The sequence below is a fragment of the Vombatus ursinus genome, unplaced genomic scaffold (assembly GCF_900497805.2).
Source record: "Vombatus ursinus unplaced genomic scaffold, bare-nosed wombat genome assembly UNPS02014807.1, whole genome shotgun sequence".
Taxonomy (NCBI): domain Eukaryota; kingdom Metazoa; phylum Chordata; class Mammalia; order Diprotodontia; family Vombatidae; genus Vombatus; species Vombatus ursinus.
Window position 1 is genome coordinate 7150068 of NW_020954585.1, and position 17851 is coordinate 7167918.

General features: G+C 37.5%; 1 protein-coding gene across 1 annotated transcript in view; it reads right to left on the reverse strand.

Moving 5' to 3' along the window:
* DAGLB (diacylglycerol lipase beta) overlaps positions 1 to 17851 on the reverse strand; it is a 51922-nt gene extending 34071 nt beyond the window's left edge. The window contains exons 1-2 of the mRNA XM_027874878.1: positions 17746 to 17851; positions 7319 to 7470 (exon numbers count right to left, since the gene is read on the reverse strand). Coding sequence (XP_027730679.1) covers positions 7319 to 7470; positions 17746 to 17840 — 247 coding nt within the window. The 5' untranslated portion in view covers positions 17841 to 17851. The remainder of the gene's footprint in view (positions 1 to 7318; positions 7471 to 17745) is intronic.

The following is a 17851-nucleotide window of genomic DNA, read 5'->3' on the forward strand; positions in this document are numbered from 1 at the left end:
ACACACACACACACACACACACACACACACACACACACACACACACACAGAGTTAGGTACGGAAATCCAACAGGGAAACTGGAGAGAGAAGGAATAAGGGAAAGGGGGAGGAAAAATGAGAAAAGGAGAATAAGGGGGAGAGTGTCACTGGACAGACTAATCAGGAACAAAACTAACTCTTTAAAGAGGAGAGGGGGGGAAAGCGGGAGAGGTAGAGAACGAACAAGTTTAAGAGAACAAAAGATGATCTGTTTCATTACCACTGGCTGCTCATGCAAAGACACCTTGTTTCACCTGGCTGCACAAGAAATGTCCAAGTGATATCTTTTATCCTGACGTGAAAGGTGAATAAAATAGTCTAAGAGACAAGGTCTCTAATTTTGAGACCATTGCAATATGGTCTGTTTTTAGTTATTCCTCAAATATCACACTACCAAAATCTTTTTATATACCACACTCAGTTAAATCAGTCCTGAGGGGAAGATTTATCTCTAAACATTTTTATCAACAAAAGGCAGAAAGAACAGATCAATGAATTGGGCATGCAACTAAAGAAATCTAGAAAGAAACAACAAATCAACGAATTCCAGATAATCATCAAAATGGAAATTCTCAAAACCAATGAAGAAATTAACAAAAAACTGAAAGCCAAAACACACTGAATTAAACCATTTACCAAGACAAGGTCAAAATGGATACATTACCTTGATATAAAGGGAGACAGCACAAGAAAATAAGAAGAACATGGAACATATTACCTATCAGACTTATGAATAGAACAATTTATGAATAAACAAAGAGGCAGAAAGCATTGTGCTGTGTAAAACAGATAATTTCAATTACATTAAATTAAAAAGGTTTTGTTTGTACAAATAAAACCAATGTAGCCAAGATTAGAAGGAAAGCAGAAAAATGGGGAGGGGTGGAGAATTTTATAGATGGTCTCTCAAATAAAGGTCTCATTTCTCAAATATAGAGAACTTTTTTCAAATTTAGAAGAAAGTCATTCCCCAACTGATACGCTGTCAAAGTTTATTAACAGGCAGTTTTTTGATGATACAAAACTACATATAATTACATGAAAAAAAAATGCTCTAAATTAATATTGACTAGAGAAATGCAAATTAAAACAACTTTAAGATATCATCTTCTACCTATCCAGTTGGCTAAAATGATAGAAGCCTTTCATTTGGGGAATGGCTTAAACAAGCTGTGGCATATGATTATGATATAGTACTATCTGCTATAAGAAATGATAAGCTGATTGAGCTTAAGAAAGATATGGAAAGACTTGCATGAAATAATGAAACAATGAAAAGCAAAATGAGCAGTACCAAGAGAATGTTACACAAAGTAACAGAAATTCTGTCCTAAGAACAACTCTGAATGACTAATTTATCTTGAGTATCATAAATACTTAAACCAACTACAAAGGACATATAAAGGAAGATGCTATCCATCTCCAGAGAAAGAACTGATAAACAGAAGTATGGTTTTACATACATACATACACATACAGGCATACATATGAATATGCATATATTTGCATTTAACTGAAGCCTTCTCTAGGGCATGGTGGGGAGGGAGGGAGAAAAAATAAAAAGTGCACAACAGAGAACAAAAGAAAACTTAGAAGGAAGCACAGAAAAGCTGGGTAGCTTTGAAAACGAAGAGTATTTATTACATAGTTGTTTTTTTTTTAATAAACAGTCTGAAATGGAAATTCATGGTTTTATATTGAAGCCTCTCTTTATGTTGGGCTGTGTATATGGAAATGTTCTTTTTTTGGTCTTTTTGTATTTAAGTTTAAAAGAATAAAAATTTTTTAAAAAAAAGCAAAAAAATACATTGAATTGAATTAAATTGATAAAGCTAGGAATTTTTTTTGAAGAATAAAACAGATATGTCATTAGTCTGCTTGGAAAAAAAGAAAATCCCATTTCTAATATTAAAATGGAAAAAGGACAACATGATAAATGAATGTAGGAAATTATTTTTCCCAAGTATATGCCAATAAAACTTATGAGTGTAATAAATATTTGCAAAAACATAAAAAACCCATATTAAATGAAGTTCACCCAATCTCAGATGATTCCTAGATTAACCTACCCAAACCCAGTCATTCTCTACCAGCCTCCAGTTTTAAATCACCACCTGTCTATTGGAGGTTTCCAACTGGATATCACATACATCTCAAATCAATGTGTCCAAAACAAAACTCATTAACTTTCTTCCCAAATACACTTCTCTTCCTAATATCCCCATTTCTTTTTTTCCCCACCTTTGGTGAGGAAATTGGGGGGTTAAGTGACTTGCCTAGGGTCACACTGCTAGTAAGTATCATGTATCTGAAGCCTGATTTGAATTCAGGTCCTGTGATTCCAGGGCTGATGCTCTATCCACTGCACAACCTAGTTGACTCCCTAATGTCCCTATTTCTGTTAAGGGCTCCACTGTCCTTCCAGATACTCGGGTTCATAACCTCAGAATCATCCATTAATCTTCCAATCAGTTGCCAAGTTTTGTCCATTCTACCTCTACAACACCTCTCCCATCCAGCTCCTTTTCTCTATTCACATGGCAATCATTATAGTTCAAGCTTTCATCACCACTTGCTTGGACTACTGCAAACGCTTCCTAATTGGTCTCACAGCTTCCACTTTCTTTCTACTCTAATCCTCCACACAATGCCATATAGACGTTCCTAAAGCACAGGTCTAACAATGTCACTCCCCTACTCAAGAAACTTTGGTGGCTTCCACTTGTTTTTCAGATAAAAAAGAAACTCCTTTGATAGGCTGGCATTTCCTGTCCTTCACAATCTGTCACTTTTCCAAGGTATTGCACATTACTCAAGCATTCTATGTTCCCGCCAAACTGGCATACTTTCTGTTTCCATAGATAACACTCCATCTCTTGCTTCCCTTCCCCTGCTCAAGCTGTGCCCCACACTTTGGATGTACTACTCTCTCTTTACCTCAGCCCCTTAGAATCTAATTTCTTTCAAACCTCGCATCAAATGCAACCTCATACAGGAAGCCAACCCATTATTCTCCCTTGCCCAGTTGTTAGTGTGCTCCCCCTTAAATTAGTAGTACAATGGGCTCAGTAAAGTCATCATTAGAAAGATATAGCTACCACATAATCACAGTGGCATTTGAAGAGAAACCAAGGAAATGGAACAAAATTAAATCCCATTTCAACCAAAAGGGGAAAAAAAACTAGATTACAAGTTGCTTGTCAACTCTGAATTTATACCTACAGTTAGAAGTTATCAGTAATCAAAGTAGAATGTGAAAAGACAAACACAAAAAAGTCTAGGAAATTAAATACTGTATCTTAAGGGGAAAACTATCTAAATTCTACACCTTAAAATTAAAATTCAGCCCATATTTCAAAAGCAGAATCACAGAATGCAGTTGGAAATGACCTCAGAATCCAACTAGCCTAATCTACAACTAAATTAAAATCACTTCTAAAACATTCCCTATAGGTTGTTATTCAGCCTACAAGTGAAAATTTCATTTAAGTTGAACCCAGAGTAAGAAAGCCTGACTTTGAATCCTATATAGGATGCTCTCTAGAAGTATGATCATGGGCAAGTCATTTAACCTCTCAGCCACAGTTTCCTAATCTGTAAAATGGGAATAATAAATTACCAACACCTTTGAGTTGTTGTGAGAAAAGGATTTTCTATATCTTTTAAAATACTACATAAATATGAGTTTTTAAGGTTTACAAAGCACTATGCATACATTAACTCATCTGACCTTCACAACAACCTTGTGAAACAGTTACTGTTTTTATTCCCATTTCACCAATGAGGAAACTGAAACTCAGAGGGGTAAAGTGACTTGTTTAGGGTCACACAGCTAATAAGTGTTTCTGAATGAAGAACTCTCTAGCTTTTAAATCCAGCACTCTCTGCTCCATACCATTCTGATTATCAAGAATTATAAGGAGATTTAACTAACTTTACTCTTCACATGTTAATGAGAATAAACACTAAATTAATAATAATAAAATTGAAATATTATAAAAATAATAATAATTTTAAATTGTTGTTTCGTACGGCAGCAAACAAGCTGCCTTACATTCAAAGTGAAACAAGCAAAAACATTTACACATTTGGAGAAGTCATTAATATGACACAGCCCACTTAAGTCATCCCCCTGGATCACTAAATTCAAACAGCATCTTGGGAACACCAAAATGTGGTGATACAAAGAAGATAATTCAGTTCCAGGAAATTATATAAGAGAAAATAAAAGAAACAAATTAAGTTTCAAAAATTTTTTTTAAATTAGAAGGTACACTAGAGATTATCTAGTACAACCCCCAAATTTACATGACATCCTTCCTTAGAAGAAAGCAAAAAGCCTTACATACAGTAGGCATATAATATATGTTAAACTGAAGACTTCGAAACACTTCACATACAAATATGTTTTATAGCATCTCTTATCTCACCCCTATGATGGTCAAGGAGTAGATAAATAACTATATTTTTTAGATAGAAAAACTGAATTATAAGAATCAATAATGGGGGGCAGCTAGGTGATGCAATGGATGGAGCTTCAGTCTTGGAGTCAGGAGGACCTAAGTTCAAATCTGGCCTCAGACACTTGATACTTACTAGCTGCATGACTCTGGGCAAGTCACTTAACACTGACTGCTTCACCAAAAAGAAAAAAAAAATCAATAATAAAATTAAGACCAAAGCTTCAGTCTACTGTTGCTATGGTGTTTCTCTGGATTTTAGATATTTAACTTTAGATATTTAATAATTAGATATTTAATAAATTTTTTAAAAATCTGACTTATGACCATGTATTATACTCTGAATTCCAGCATTTCAAGAGTTAAAAGGGACCACAGATCAATTAGTTCAGGGTTGGGGAACCTTCAACCTCAAGGCCACATGTGACTCTCTAGGTCCTCAAGTGTGACCCTTTGACTGAATCCAAATTTCACAGAACAAATCCTTTTATTAAGGGGATTTGTTCTGTGAAGTTGGGATTCAAAGGGCCGCATTTGGACCTAGAGGGCCACATTAGGCCTCAAGGTCACAGGATCCCCACCCCAAAACTAGCCTAATCTCCCTTCCAATACAAGAATTACCTCTACAACAAGTCTCCCAGTTTTGACTTGAATATTTCCTAAAACAGACAGCTATTAATTTATGAAGCTACTCATTCCATTGCTGGAGAGCTCTATCAGAAAATTCTTTTTTGCACTGAACTCTAATCTGCTACCCTATGATTTATACTCACTCATCTTAAAATTTTGTTTTCTGGTATTACAGTCACCCAATATACTAGCTATCCTTCCTACCATTGTGTCATTACGTATTCGACAAATATGTTTTCTAGTAAATAGAGGTATGATTTTTTTTTTTAATCCTAGCCACGGTGAGCTGAGAGCTTCTCTGGGCTGAGTTAGGGCTGCCTTGCCTAGTTCCCATTATTAAATGGATGTCCACTGAATCCCTTGGATTGAGAATTTTTATGGACTAATAAACAGCCACTTTCTACCTGAATTTGTAGTCTTGTTATCTAAAAGTGAGATTTATTTCATTGGGGCTCTATACTATTGAAGTTGGAAAGACAGGGTTTTTTTTTCCAAATCCTCTTGTCTTGGCCTCAGAGACTTGATCCTGTCTCATAGGTTTGGAGGCCAAAATATTAGTTTGTATCAGTTGCAGTGAGTAGTACCTGCAACTACTGCCCATCTCTAGGTCTGTTTTCTCATGATCCTGATCCATGAGAAATGACTGAAACTCTCATCAGCGCAGCTTTCACCTGTCCCAGAAATACTCCCCCCTTCACAGAAAAAGAGGTTCATATGGAGCAAATATTTCTTGAGTATCTCTTTCACAACCTACCATTTAAAAGTGTACAGATTGTACTACTTGTGCATGATTCCCCCCCCAACTTGTAACCATCTTGTATAAGAACATCTTCAGAATGAAAATTTTTTTTTAAAAGGAAAATGTTATCAAATCCGTTACAAATTCTGAAACCTGACTGGCTACTTTTTTCAACATATCATTAAGTAATATTAAAATCAGGTCTTTTAAAAAACTAAGAGAAAAAAAACGTAAAAGGAAGGAGATTCAGTAGTACCAGATCTTAAACTATATTATAAGATGAGAGCATTGCTGAAGCGTAAAATGGATAATTTAAATTACTTTAAATTAAAATTTTCTTGTATAATTAAAATCAATGTAGCCAAGATGTAGCCAAGGAAAGCAGAAAATCAGGAAAAAAAACTTTCATTGTTTACAGAAGTGTAAAGATTTGTATATTGACATCAGCTGTCTCTCAGATAACAATATGATTGTGATAGAATACTGCAGTGATATAAGAAATGATAAGCAGGTTGATTAAGAAAAATATGTAAAGACTTGGACATATGAAGGAAGATGCTATCCACTTTCAGAGAAAGAACTAATAGAAATAAGCACAGTATAAGTGTGTATATGTATGTATATATGTGTATGTTTATAATTATGTATGGATATATATATTTATTTGCTTTTTGGTGAGGCAATCGGGGTTAAGTGACTTGCCCAGGGTCACATAGTTAGTGAGTGTAAAGTATCTGTGGTCATATTTGAACTCAGGTCCTCCTGACTTCAAGGCATGAGCTCTATCCATTGCGCCACCTAGCTGCCACCTATATATTTACATTTAATTGTAGCTTGGGGGGAGGGAGAAAAATAAAATAAAGTAAAAAGGACATAGCAGAGAACAACAACAACAACAAAAGAAAACCACTTAGAAGGAAGCATAGAAAAGATGGGTTGCTTTAAAAAACAATGTGTAGGATTTATTACATAGGTTTTCATGAAATAGAAATTTATTGTTTTATATTGAATACTCTCTTATATTCTGCTATGTAAATGGAAATGTTCTTTTTTTCTTTTCTCATTTTGGATTTAAGTTTAAAAATGAATAAAATATAAAAATAAAACAAAAACAAAATCAGGTCTTTATTTTCAAAGGTGGAATATACATTAGTATGAAAGAAAAAATCCAAGTCCAACATAAAATCCAAAGTAGAAATGTTAAGCAGTAGACAGCTGATGTCAACATACAAATCTTTACACTTCTGTATCACCCACAGTCCTTATCAGAGGGCTGAGAGCATAGTAGCACATCACTAAATACATGATTATTCATAATGCAAAACATACAAATAAAGAGTTTTTTCACCTTTGCAAAAAAAAGTTTTGATTTTTTTAAAATTTCATGGAATATAAGAAACATGTTTAAAAATTGAGGCAAGAAATTAAACATTGAGTTTCAATATTTACCTTTCATGCTGACATACACAACTGCTGATACAACACAAATTATAACAGCCAGAAGAATAATGAGTACAATCAGATAGCTGTTCAACAAAGCTCCCCCAACACAATTAAGTTTTCCTTTTTGTTTAAGATACAAAACAAGAATTCCAATCCACCTGTAAGAAAACAACAGAAAATGCAGAAAAAATGCATTAGTACAATTCATTTTATTTTGGAAAATGAAGCCATAGAGTTGCTCTGTATTAAAAAGTACATAAACGAAGCAAATGAGGAGTTTATCAACACCATATTTGTCAGAATTTATTCAAAATAAACCAAGGGTAACTTAAGAGTTTTTATTAATAACAAATTGGTGAGAAACATTCTTATTTTCCCTTTTAAAACTAGCTTTACTTTGTCAATTCTTATGTAATTATCCTTATGCAATAAAATAATTGACTGTAAAAGAGCCCCTAACAAAACTAACTTTACATAGTTAAGTACTAACATTTAAACAATGCTTTAAGGTTTGTAAGACATTTTACATTATCTCTGCACTAAAACTATCTTTTTATTTTGATGAATTTTTTTTGTCATTTTCATTTCAAATACTAATCCCTAAAATTCTACTAACCAACAAGTAACAATGATCAAGGAATTTAGTGCTGTAACACTATCTATATATATTATCTTACCTGATCCTCACAACAGACAGCCCTGTAAGACATGTATTTCAAAATCTCATTTACTACATTTTACAGATTAAAAAAAACCAAGGCTCTGAAAGTAATTTGTCCAAAGTCACATGGCTAAAGAGGCAAACCATCATGATGTGATTAAAGGCTGACAATTTAGGTTCAAAGATCAATTCTGTTATTTATTTCTTACGTGATCTTGGGCAAAGGCACTTTACCTCTACGGGCCTTAGTTTCTTCATCTATAAAGTGAAGAGACTGGACCAGATGCTTTTTAATGTTCCTTCTAGCTCTAACTTTCTAAGAGTCTGACTTGGACTCAAAGCCAGGTCTTCTGACTCCAAGGTCAGAGTATCTTTTAGCAAAAGGTAGCAAGGTTGGTAATAAAAAGAGAAAATTAATCTTTGAATAACCAAGAATCCAGAAATTTTTAAAAAATGCAACAGTTATAGTTTTTCTTGGTATTATACTTTAGTATAATGAGAGTTTTATTTTCCTGTATTTCCATTATCCAGGTACATAGAACAAATTTCATGGACCAAATGGCTTTTCCATAGCTGTTCAAACATTTGTCCCTCATTGTCAGAAACCAAAGTAACGATAATTTATTCAATGCTTTCAAAGGCAAAAAAAGCATTCTAAATCTTTTTTGAGTCTTATTGGGTTTTAAGTAAAATATATTACTAGGGTGAAAAATAATGCCACGGTAACTTGGTAGCTTAAGTATGGCATGAACACATTTCAGCATTCATTTTGTCAGTACTTAAGTTTTTATTTACCATCTATCTAGAAACTACAGAATTTAAGTTGCAAACTAATTAGTTAACATAAGTGGAGGCTATTTGGATAGAATAATCTTTTTTTATTTTTATTAATTTACTTTGATTTATCAATAATCACTTCCATATGCTTTTGAGTTTAAAATTTTTCTCCCCTTTCCTCCCCACCACCCTCCTCAAGATGGTGCACAATCTGATATAGGCTATACATTTACATTCCTATTAAACATACTTTAATATTAGTGATGTTGTAAGTAAAAACTAAAACCAATAGGAGGAACTATCAGAAAGAGGAAACAAAACTCAACAGAAGAAAAAAAAAAATTGCAATTCAATTTCCGTAGTTCTTTCTTTGGATGTGGATAGCATTTTCCATCACGAGGCCTCTGGAGATGTCTTAGATCCTTGTATTGCTGCAAAGGGTTAAGTTTATCAATATTAGTCATCGCACACCGTGGCTGTTATTGTGTACAACGTTCTCTTGGTTCTGCTCACTTCACTCAGCATCAGATCATACAAGTCCTTCCAGGTTTTTCTGAAGTCAGCCTGTTCATCATTTCTTATAGCACAATAGTATTCCATTACATTCACATACTACAACTTGCTCAGCCATTCCCCAATTGATGAGCATCCTCTCAATTTCCAATTCTTTGCCATGACAAAAAGAGCTGCTATGGATAATTTTGTTACAGCCCTAGAAGTGCTATTGTTGGGTCAAAGGGTATGCACATTTTTATAGTCCTTTGGTCATAATTTGGATAGAATAATCTTAAAAAAAATGCAAAAAAAAAGTTCCAACCTTATAGCAGAATTGGAGTGGAAGTAACTGTGTAACTGTGAATATAAGTCATCTGGATACATTTTAAATAAAAGTTACAAAAAAATTCCAGTTTTACATCTAAAGCATTCTTTCCCTTAGCACCAAAAATTCAGACACCTGAATTTAAGCATCAGAAATTTAAAAATTATCAGATGTAGAGATTGCACAGCAGCAGGAATACTGGTTTTGCTGAACTCTGAAACTAATATGGTAAAGCACTGGAAAGAACACTGGAATGGGGGTGGCTTGTAGTGGTAGTTCTGCTAATAACTAGCTGAACCACCTTGGATAGATCACTACCATTCTCTAAACCTCAATTTTCTCATCCATAAAAGGGGGATTTGCCTGTAAAGTCCCTTCTAACTCCAGAATTCTGATTTTTTTTTGCAGTAGTCTCTAGCTGAGGAAAGACTGTAATTTCCAAAGCAGTGTAAAAAAGGTCTCACCAGGGGTAGCAAGGTGGCGCAGTGGATAGAGCACTGGCCCTTAAGTCATGAGGACCTGAGTTCAAATTTGACCTCAGACCAAACACTTCACACTTACTAGCTGAATGACCCTGGGACCCAACTGCCTTAAAAAAAAAAAGGTCTCACCTCCAGAACTAGAGCGTTTTCTTACTCTGCTCCCTAGTGTCTTCAATATACTGGATTATTACTGAGCAGCAACCAACTTATCTACCCCAACTCTAAAATAAGCCACTACCCTGGGGAACAGAGAAAGCAGCACTAGGGAATAAAATGCTGGATCTGGACTAAGGCTGACCTAGGTTCCACCTCTACCATTTACTAGCTTTGCATTAAGTGACATGGTACAGTAGGTAGGAATGGTGCAGGAAGCAGAGGCAAGATGGAGAGTAAAGTGCCTGAGCTCTCCCCAAACCCCTCCAAATACCTTTAAATAATGACTCTAAACAAATTCTAGAGCAGAAGAACCCACAAAAAGATAGAGTGAAACAATTTTCCAGCCCAAGACAACGTAGAAGGTCGGCAAGAAAGGTCTTTTGCACCAGGGTGAGAATGGAGCACAGTCCAGTGAAGGCCAAGACGATGCAGACTGGGCCCTGGCAAACCAGGAACAGGCATCAGGCCTCAGACACATGATACTCACTAGCTGTGTGATCCTAGGCAAGTCACTTTAACCCCCCAAAAAGAGAGATTTATTGGGGGGGAGGTCCCTTTGCTGGACCAGGGCAGGACTCTGTTGCATTGCCTAGACTCAGGTCCTGGTCGCAATCCTGGGTGGTAGTCCTAGTGTGAGGGGTGCTAGCATAGCAGAGCTTACAGTCACAATAGAGCAGGAACCCTGGTCACAGTTCCAGAATTGAAAAGAGCACTTGTGGTCGCTCACAAACCAGTGCACGGTACAGAAGAGTAGTAAACCCATCTCTCCCTAGATCAAGCCTGCACAACTTACGGATTTCCTCTACATTTTTCATGGGCCTCCCGAAATTGGCATGCCATAAGCAGCCCATGAGCACAAGTTGCACAAGGCCTGCCCTAGATCATACCACCTTGGAAGAGTCAAAAACTTACAAGTCCCCAGAATTGCCTCTGAAAACTGCTGCACAAAATATCTGAAGCTTGGGACAGTGCCCCCACCACTTGGGAAGCAGTCCCACTTTAACATAGAGTTAAAATCCAAGAAATAGTCTGGAGAACGAACAAACAACAGGAAAAAAACTTTAACCACAGAAAGTTACTATGGTGACAAGGAAGATCAAGACACACTCAGAAGAAGACAACAAAGTCAAAATTCCTGCATACGATGCCTCAAAGAAAAACATGAATTGTTCTCAGGCCATAGAAGAGCTCAAAAAGGATTTTAAAATCAAGTAAGAGAGGCAGAGGAAAAATTGGGAAGAGAAATGAGAGTGATGCGAGAAAACCATGAAAAAAGAGTCAACAACTTGGTAAAGGAGGCACAAAAAAATACTGAAGAAAATAATACCTTAAAAAACAGAATAGGCCAAATGGGAAAAGATATACAAAAATTCACTGAAGAGAAGAACTCCTTAAAAAGTAGAATTGGTCAAATGGAAAAAGAGGTACGAAAGCTCACTGAAGGAAATAACTCCTTAAAAGTTAGAACTGGGTAAGTGGAAGCTAAAAACTTTATGACATCATGAAAAATATTAGAAATGTGAAATATCTCATTAGAAAAATAACTGACCTGGAAAACAGATCCAAGAGAGATAATTTAAGAATTACTGTACTACCTGAAAGCCATGATCAAAGAAAGAGCCTTGACATCATCTTTCAAGAAATTATCAAGGAAAACTGCCCTGATACTCTAGAACCAGAGGTTTTACATTTCTATTTTTACATAGAAATTGAAAGAATCTACCACTCACCTCCTGAAAGAGATCTCAAAAGGAAAACTCCCAGGAATATTCCAGACCTCCCAGATCAAGGAGAAAATATTGCAAGCAGCCAAAAAGAAACAATTCAACTATCAGGGAGCTACAGTCAGGATAACATACGATTCGGCAGCTTCTACATTAAAGAAGCAGAGGGCTTGGAATATGATATTTTGGAAAGCAAAAGAGCTAAGATTACAACCAAGAATTACCTACCCAGCAAAATTGAGTATAATCCTTCAGGGAAAAAAACTGGATATTCAATGAAATAAAGGACTTTTCAAAGATTTTTGATGAAAAGATCAGAGTCGAATAAAAAATTGATTTTCAAATGCAAGATGCAAAAGCAGCATAAAAAGGTAAACAGGAAAGAGAAATCATAAGGGATTCAATAAGGTTAATCTGTTTATATTCCTATATGGGAAAATGATATTTATAACTTCTAAAAATGTTCTCATCATTAGGGCAGTTAGAAGGAGTACACATAGAAAGCAGAGCTGTGAGTTGAACGTGATGGTATGATTATCTAAAAAAATTGAAGGATGAGAAAAAAAACTGCACTGACAGAGAGGTGCAATGGAATCAATTATGTGACATAAAAGAGGCCTGAAAAGGATTTTATAGTGGAGGGGAAAATGGGGGAAACAGGGAGGGGAGCACATGAACCTTACTCTCATCACAACTGGCTCAAAGAGGGAATAATATACACATTCAATTGGGTGTAGAAATCTATCTTACCAGGGCAGCTAGGTGGTGCAGTGGATAGAGCAACGGCCCTGGATTCAGGAGGACCTGAGTTCAAATCCAGTCACAGAAACATAACACTAGCTGTGTGACCCTGGGCAAGTCACTTAACCCCACTGCCTAGCCAAAAAAGAAAGAAAGAAAGAAAGAAAAACATCTATCTTATCATACAGGAAAGTAGGAAGGAAAGAGGATGGGGGTGGGGTGGAGAGGGGAGGTGATAGAAGGGAGGGCAATTTGGGGGAGATAAAAGTCAGAAGCAAAACACTTTTGAGAATGGACAGGGTAAAAGGAGAGAGAGAGAGTAGGAGAAACAAGGTGGAAATAGGATGAAGGGAAATACATAGTTGGCAATCATTACCGTGAAAAAAATTTTCAATGAGTTTCTCTGATAAAGACTTCATTTCTCAAACATACAGAAAACTGAGTCAAATTTACAGAAATAAGAGCCATTCCTCAATTAACAAATGGTCAAAGGATATGAAGAGGCAGTTTTCAGACAAAGTAATCAATGGTATTTACAGTCATATAAAAAAATGCTCTAAATCACATTGATGAAAGAAATTCAAATTAAAAGAACTCTGAGCTATCTCACACCTGTCAGACTAATATGACAGAAAAGAAAATGACAAATGTTGGAGGGGATGTGGGAAAATAAAAGCACTAGTAGAGTACTTATGAAGTTGTATACTGATTCAACCACTCTGGAGAGCAATTTGGAACTATGCCCAAAGGGCTATAAAACTGTGATTTGATCCAGCAACACCACCACTAGGTCTGTATCCCAAGGAGATCATAAAAAAGGAAAAGGACCTACATGCACAAAAATATTTATAGCAGCTCTTTTCATGGCGGCAAAGAATTGGAAATTGAGAGGATGCCCATCAATTGGGGAATGGCTCAATAAGTTGTGGTATTTTAATGTAATGGAATACCCATTGTGCAATAAGAAATGATGAGCAGGCAGATTTTAGAAAAACTTGGAAAGCCTTGTCCAAACCGATGCAAAGCGAAGGGAACAGAACCAAGAGAACACTATACACAGGTTAACAGCAACTCTGTGTGATGATCAACTATGACAGATTTAGCTCTTCTCAGCAATATAATCATCCAAGACAATTTCAAAAGACTCATGGTAGAAAATGCTATCCACATCCAGAGAAAGAACTATGGAGTCTGAATGCAGATTGAAGCATACTATTTGCTCTCTTTTTTTGTTGTTGTGGTTTCTTATTTCTCATGGTTCCTCCTATTGGTTCTAATTCTTCTTTACAACTTGACTAATGTGGAAATGATTAATATGATTGTACATGTATTACCTATGTCAGATTGCTGTCCTGGGGAGGGAGAAGGGGAGGGAGTGAGGGAGAAAAATTTGGAACACAAAATCTTATAAAAGTAAATGTTGAAAACTATCTTAACATGTAATTGGAAAAAAATAAAATACTATTATGTGGGGGAAAAAAGAAATGATGTGCAGGATGCTCTCAGAAAAACATGGAAAGACTTACATGAACTGATGCAAAGTGAAATGAGCTAGAACCAGGAGAACATTGCACACAGTAACAGCAGTATCATATGATGATCTACTACGAATAACTTAGCTATTCTCAGCAATATAATGATCCAAGACAATTCTGTAGGACTTATGATGAAAGGTGCTATCCATTACCAGAGAAAGAACTGGTAGAGCCGGAATGAAGATCAAAGATACTTGTTCTTTACTTTCTTTATTTTTCTTGAGTTTTTTTTGGTCTGTGTCTTCTTTCACAAAATGACTTACAGGGAAATGTGTTTTGTATGAGTAGACATGTATAATGTATGTCAAACTGTTTGCCTTCTCAATAGGGGACGGGAGGGAGAGAATCTGGAACTCAAATTTTGGAAAAAAAAATGTTAAAATTGTTTTTACACGTAATTGAGAAAAAATAAAATATTAAATAAAAAAAAGGAATGGTGCAAGATTTGCCATCAAAGGCCTTTCCCTAAAAATCCCTTGTCAAGCAAGTCACTTAATATCTCTGAGTTTCAGTAAATGAGGGGGTGAACAAGATAAACGTCTAAAGTCCCATCTACCTCTAAATCTATGATCCAGAGCCAAGTTCCTCATCTGTAAAACGAGGATAATAATGCCAGTAGTACCTGTCTCACTGAACTGTTGAGGAGTAAATAAATAATCATAGGATCACATAAGATACAAAAAGAGGCAAAAGACAGTCTTTGCCCTTTGCATATCCTGTCTTAGGTTCCCACAGTGGGGGATACCACCCCCTGGGGGGCACTGGACAGATCCCCTGGTGCAGTTGTGGGGCACTGAATAAAAAAAGGGGCAGAAGAAACGTTAGGAAAGAAGAAAATTTTGAAATATGATTTGTACATGTTTCATCTGTTGTGTAACAGAGTTAAAGTAGTAGTGATTACATTATTTTCCAAGTAAACACACAAAATATAAGTTATAACCGATCAGTGGTCAAGTAAGCCCACAATTGCCAAGGAAGTGTTGGCAGACTATTGAAGAGCCTTGTTGGGAAGTCCAGCATGCATCGGCAAGAATATGTGCATGTAATGACTTGTTTAAAATATGATACTATATGGTTACATAAAGCAATATTGTGTCATCAAAATTTCAATGCAGGAAAAAACCCACACATTTACAATAAAGTAAAGATGCATTTTTTAAAAAAATTAATTTTTTTGAAATTATGCAAATTTTAAAAATTAAAGGGTTAAAGAAAGTAGATTTCCAGGAGGGGCACTGAGTAATTTTTTTTTTTTAAGAAGCCAGTAGGTCAAATAAGTTTGGGAACCTTTGCTGTAGATGCAAAGCTTTTTTTGCATGATGTCTTCTGAATTCCTTCAAGACAGCTCAAATTCCACTTTTTGCAGGAGACCTTTCCCAGTGTACCTACCCACTCCATCACTTTCCTTACACACCTGTATATTTTGTAAGTACATAGGTGTGTGTGTGCTGTCTCCTGGCTTTCTTCAAGACTTAAATCACACTTTCTGCAAGAAGCCTTTCCCAGTGGTCCCTTCCCCCTCTCTTGCTCTTCTGAGATCACCTCCATTTATACTATATATCATGTATGTGCATTTTTGTGTCTTGCTTGACTTCTGACTTTCTGACTCAACTCAAATCCCACCTTTTGCAAGAGGCCTGTTCCCATATTACCCACTGCTAGTGCCAAACAAATTAACAAATCACCTAGCATTTATTAAGCACCTACCATATACAGTAGGAGCTTAATCTCACACACATCCCTAGCATTGTGCTAAATCCTGGGTTTACCAAAAAAAAAAAAAAAAAGTCAAAAACAGCCCCTGAACCTTTATGAGCTCATAATCAGAGATTAAGGGACGAGTTTTTACCTGGTGTGTACATGTTCATATTCAACCCCACTCTTCATGACACCATTTGGGTTTTCTTGACAAAAAGACTACTCATTTTACAGATAAATCTCATTTTACAGATGAGGAAACTGACGAAAACAGGATTAAGTTACTTGTGAGGGGTCACACAGCTAAGTGCCCTGAGGTGGCATTTGAACTCAGGTCTGCCTGACTCTAGGTCTGGCACTCCCCTCTACCACCTACCTGCCCCATGTACACATAGTTGCTGGCATGTTGTCTCCAGCATTAGAATTCGAGTTCCTGGAGAGCAGGAGCTATTTTTGAATTTCTTTTGTATCCCCATTGCTTAGTATTGTGCCTGGCACATAGCAGATTCTTAAGTAATGGTTGCTGACTGATTATTAATTGATTAAAGGGAGATAATCTCAGGAGGAAGGCGCCAGCAGTTGGGGGTAGGGGTGAAGGGAGCCCGGGAAACACTTCTTGCAGAAAGTGGAATTTAAGTCTTGAAGAAGCCAGGAGACAACAGGAACACAACCATGCACTTAACAAAATAAACAAGCTATACAGTGTATAAGGAAGGTGATGGAATGGGGAGGTACACTGGAAAAGGCCTCTTGCAAAAGGTGGGATATAGGCTGTCTTGAAGACTGGGGCTGTCTTTTGCCTCACTTTGTTATTATCCCCAAGCACTTAGTACACAACTTGCCACACAATAGAAGCTTAATAAATGTTTATTGATTGGCTGATTACTGATCGCTTAAAGGGAGGTAATCTCAGGAGAAAGAAACGAAGGGTGACGGGAGCTCGAGAAAGGCTTCTTACAGAAAGTGGAATTTGAGCTGTCTTGACGGATGCCAGAAGGCAGGGATGAGGAAGGAGAGCATTCCAGGCATGGAGCACAACCACCGAGTCGAGAGAAGGCTCATAGATTTAAGAGATAGAAGGAACCTTATTGGTCACCTAGCTGGATGAGGAAACTCAAATCCAGATAAGTTAATCGAACACCTCGAGGTCACCTAGGGCAATAAAATGGCAGGAAGCAGATTCGAACCCAGGTTTCCTCCCCACTCCCCCCTCCACTTCAAATCCAGGGTTCTATGCCCCCGAAGCCTTTAAAAAGCAATAATACCAAAATGGGCTGCTACTCTCCAGGTACAAACAAGAACTCATCAATCACAATCACAATCCTTGAGCTCCTAACCAGCTCTGGGCCAGAACCTCGGGCCGGGGGGGGGGGGGGGGGGGGGGGGGGGGGGGATTCGTCCCCCCCCCCGCGCCCCCGGGGGGGGGGGGGGGGGGGGGGGGGGGGGGAGGGGATAGGAAGAGAAGTGGTCTAAGGAAGAGGAAGGAAGAAGAGAGGAATCTCCCCCCTTTCCTCCCTGGGGAAGGGATTAATGGGGAGGAAGGTGAGGAGGGGTGGTTTAAGGAGCAGAGAGAAGGGAGGGGAGGAAGAGATCCCCCTTTCCCTACGGCCCCGGGGAGGTGGTAAATGGGGTAGGGGGAGGGGAGATGGCTAAGAATGGGCGGGGAGGGGGAGGAGGAAGAGGAGGGAAAGGAGAGAAGTAGATGGAAGAAGGGAGGGGAGAGATAATCCCCTTTCTCCCAGGGGCGGGAGGGGGGGAGGAGGTGATTCCCTTGTCCCTGCGGCCACGGGGGAGGGACGTCGGGCGAGCGCAGTCACAGACCCAGGCCGCGGCACTCACCAGGCCACCCGAAAGAACAGCTCGAAGGCGCCCGGGAAGACTAGGTCGTCGCTGGCTATGGCCCAGCGCCGGCCGAACAGCACCATGCCTGGCATCGTGGGAGCGC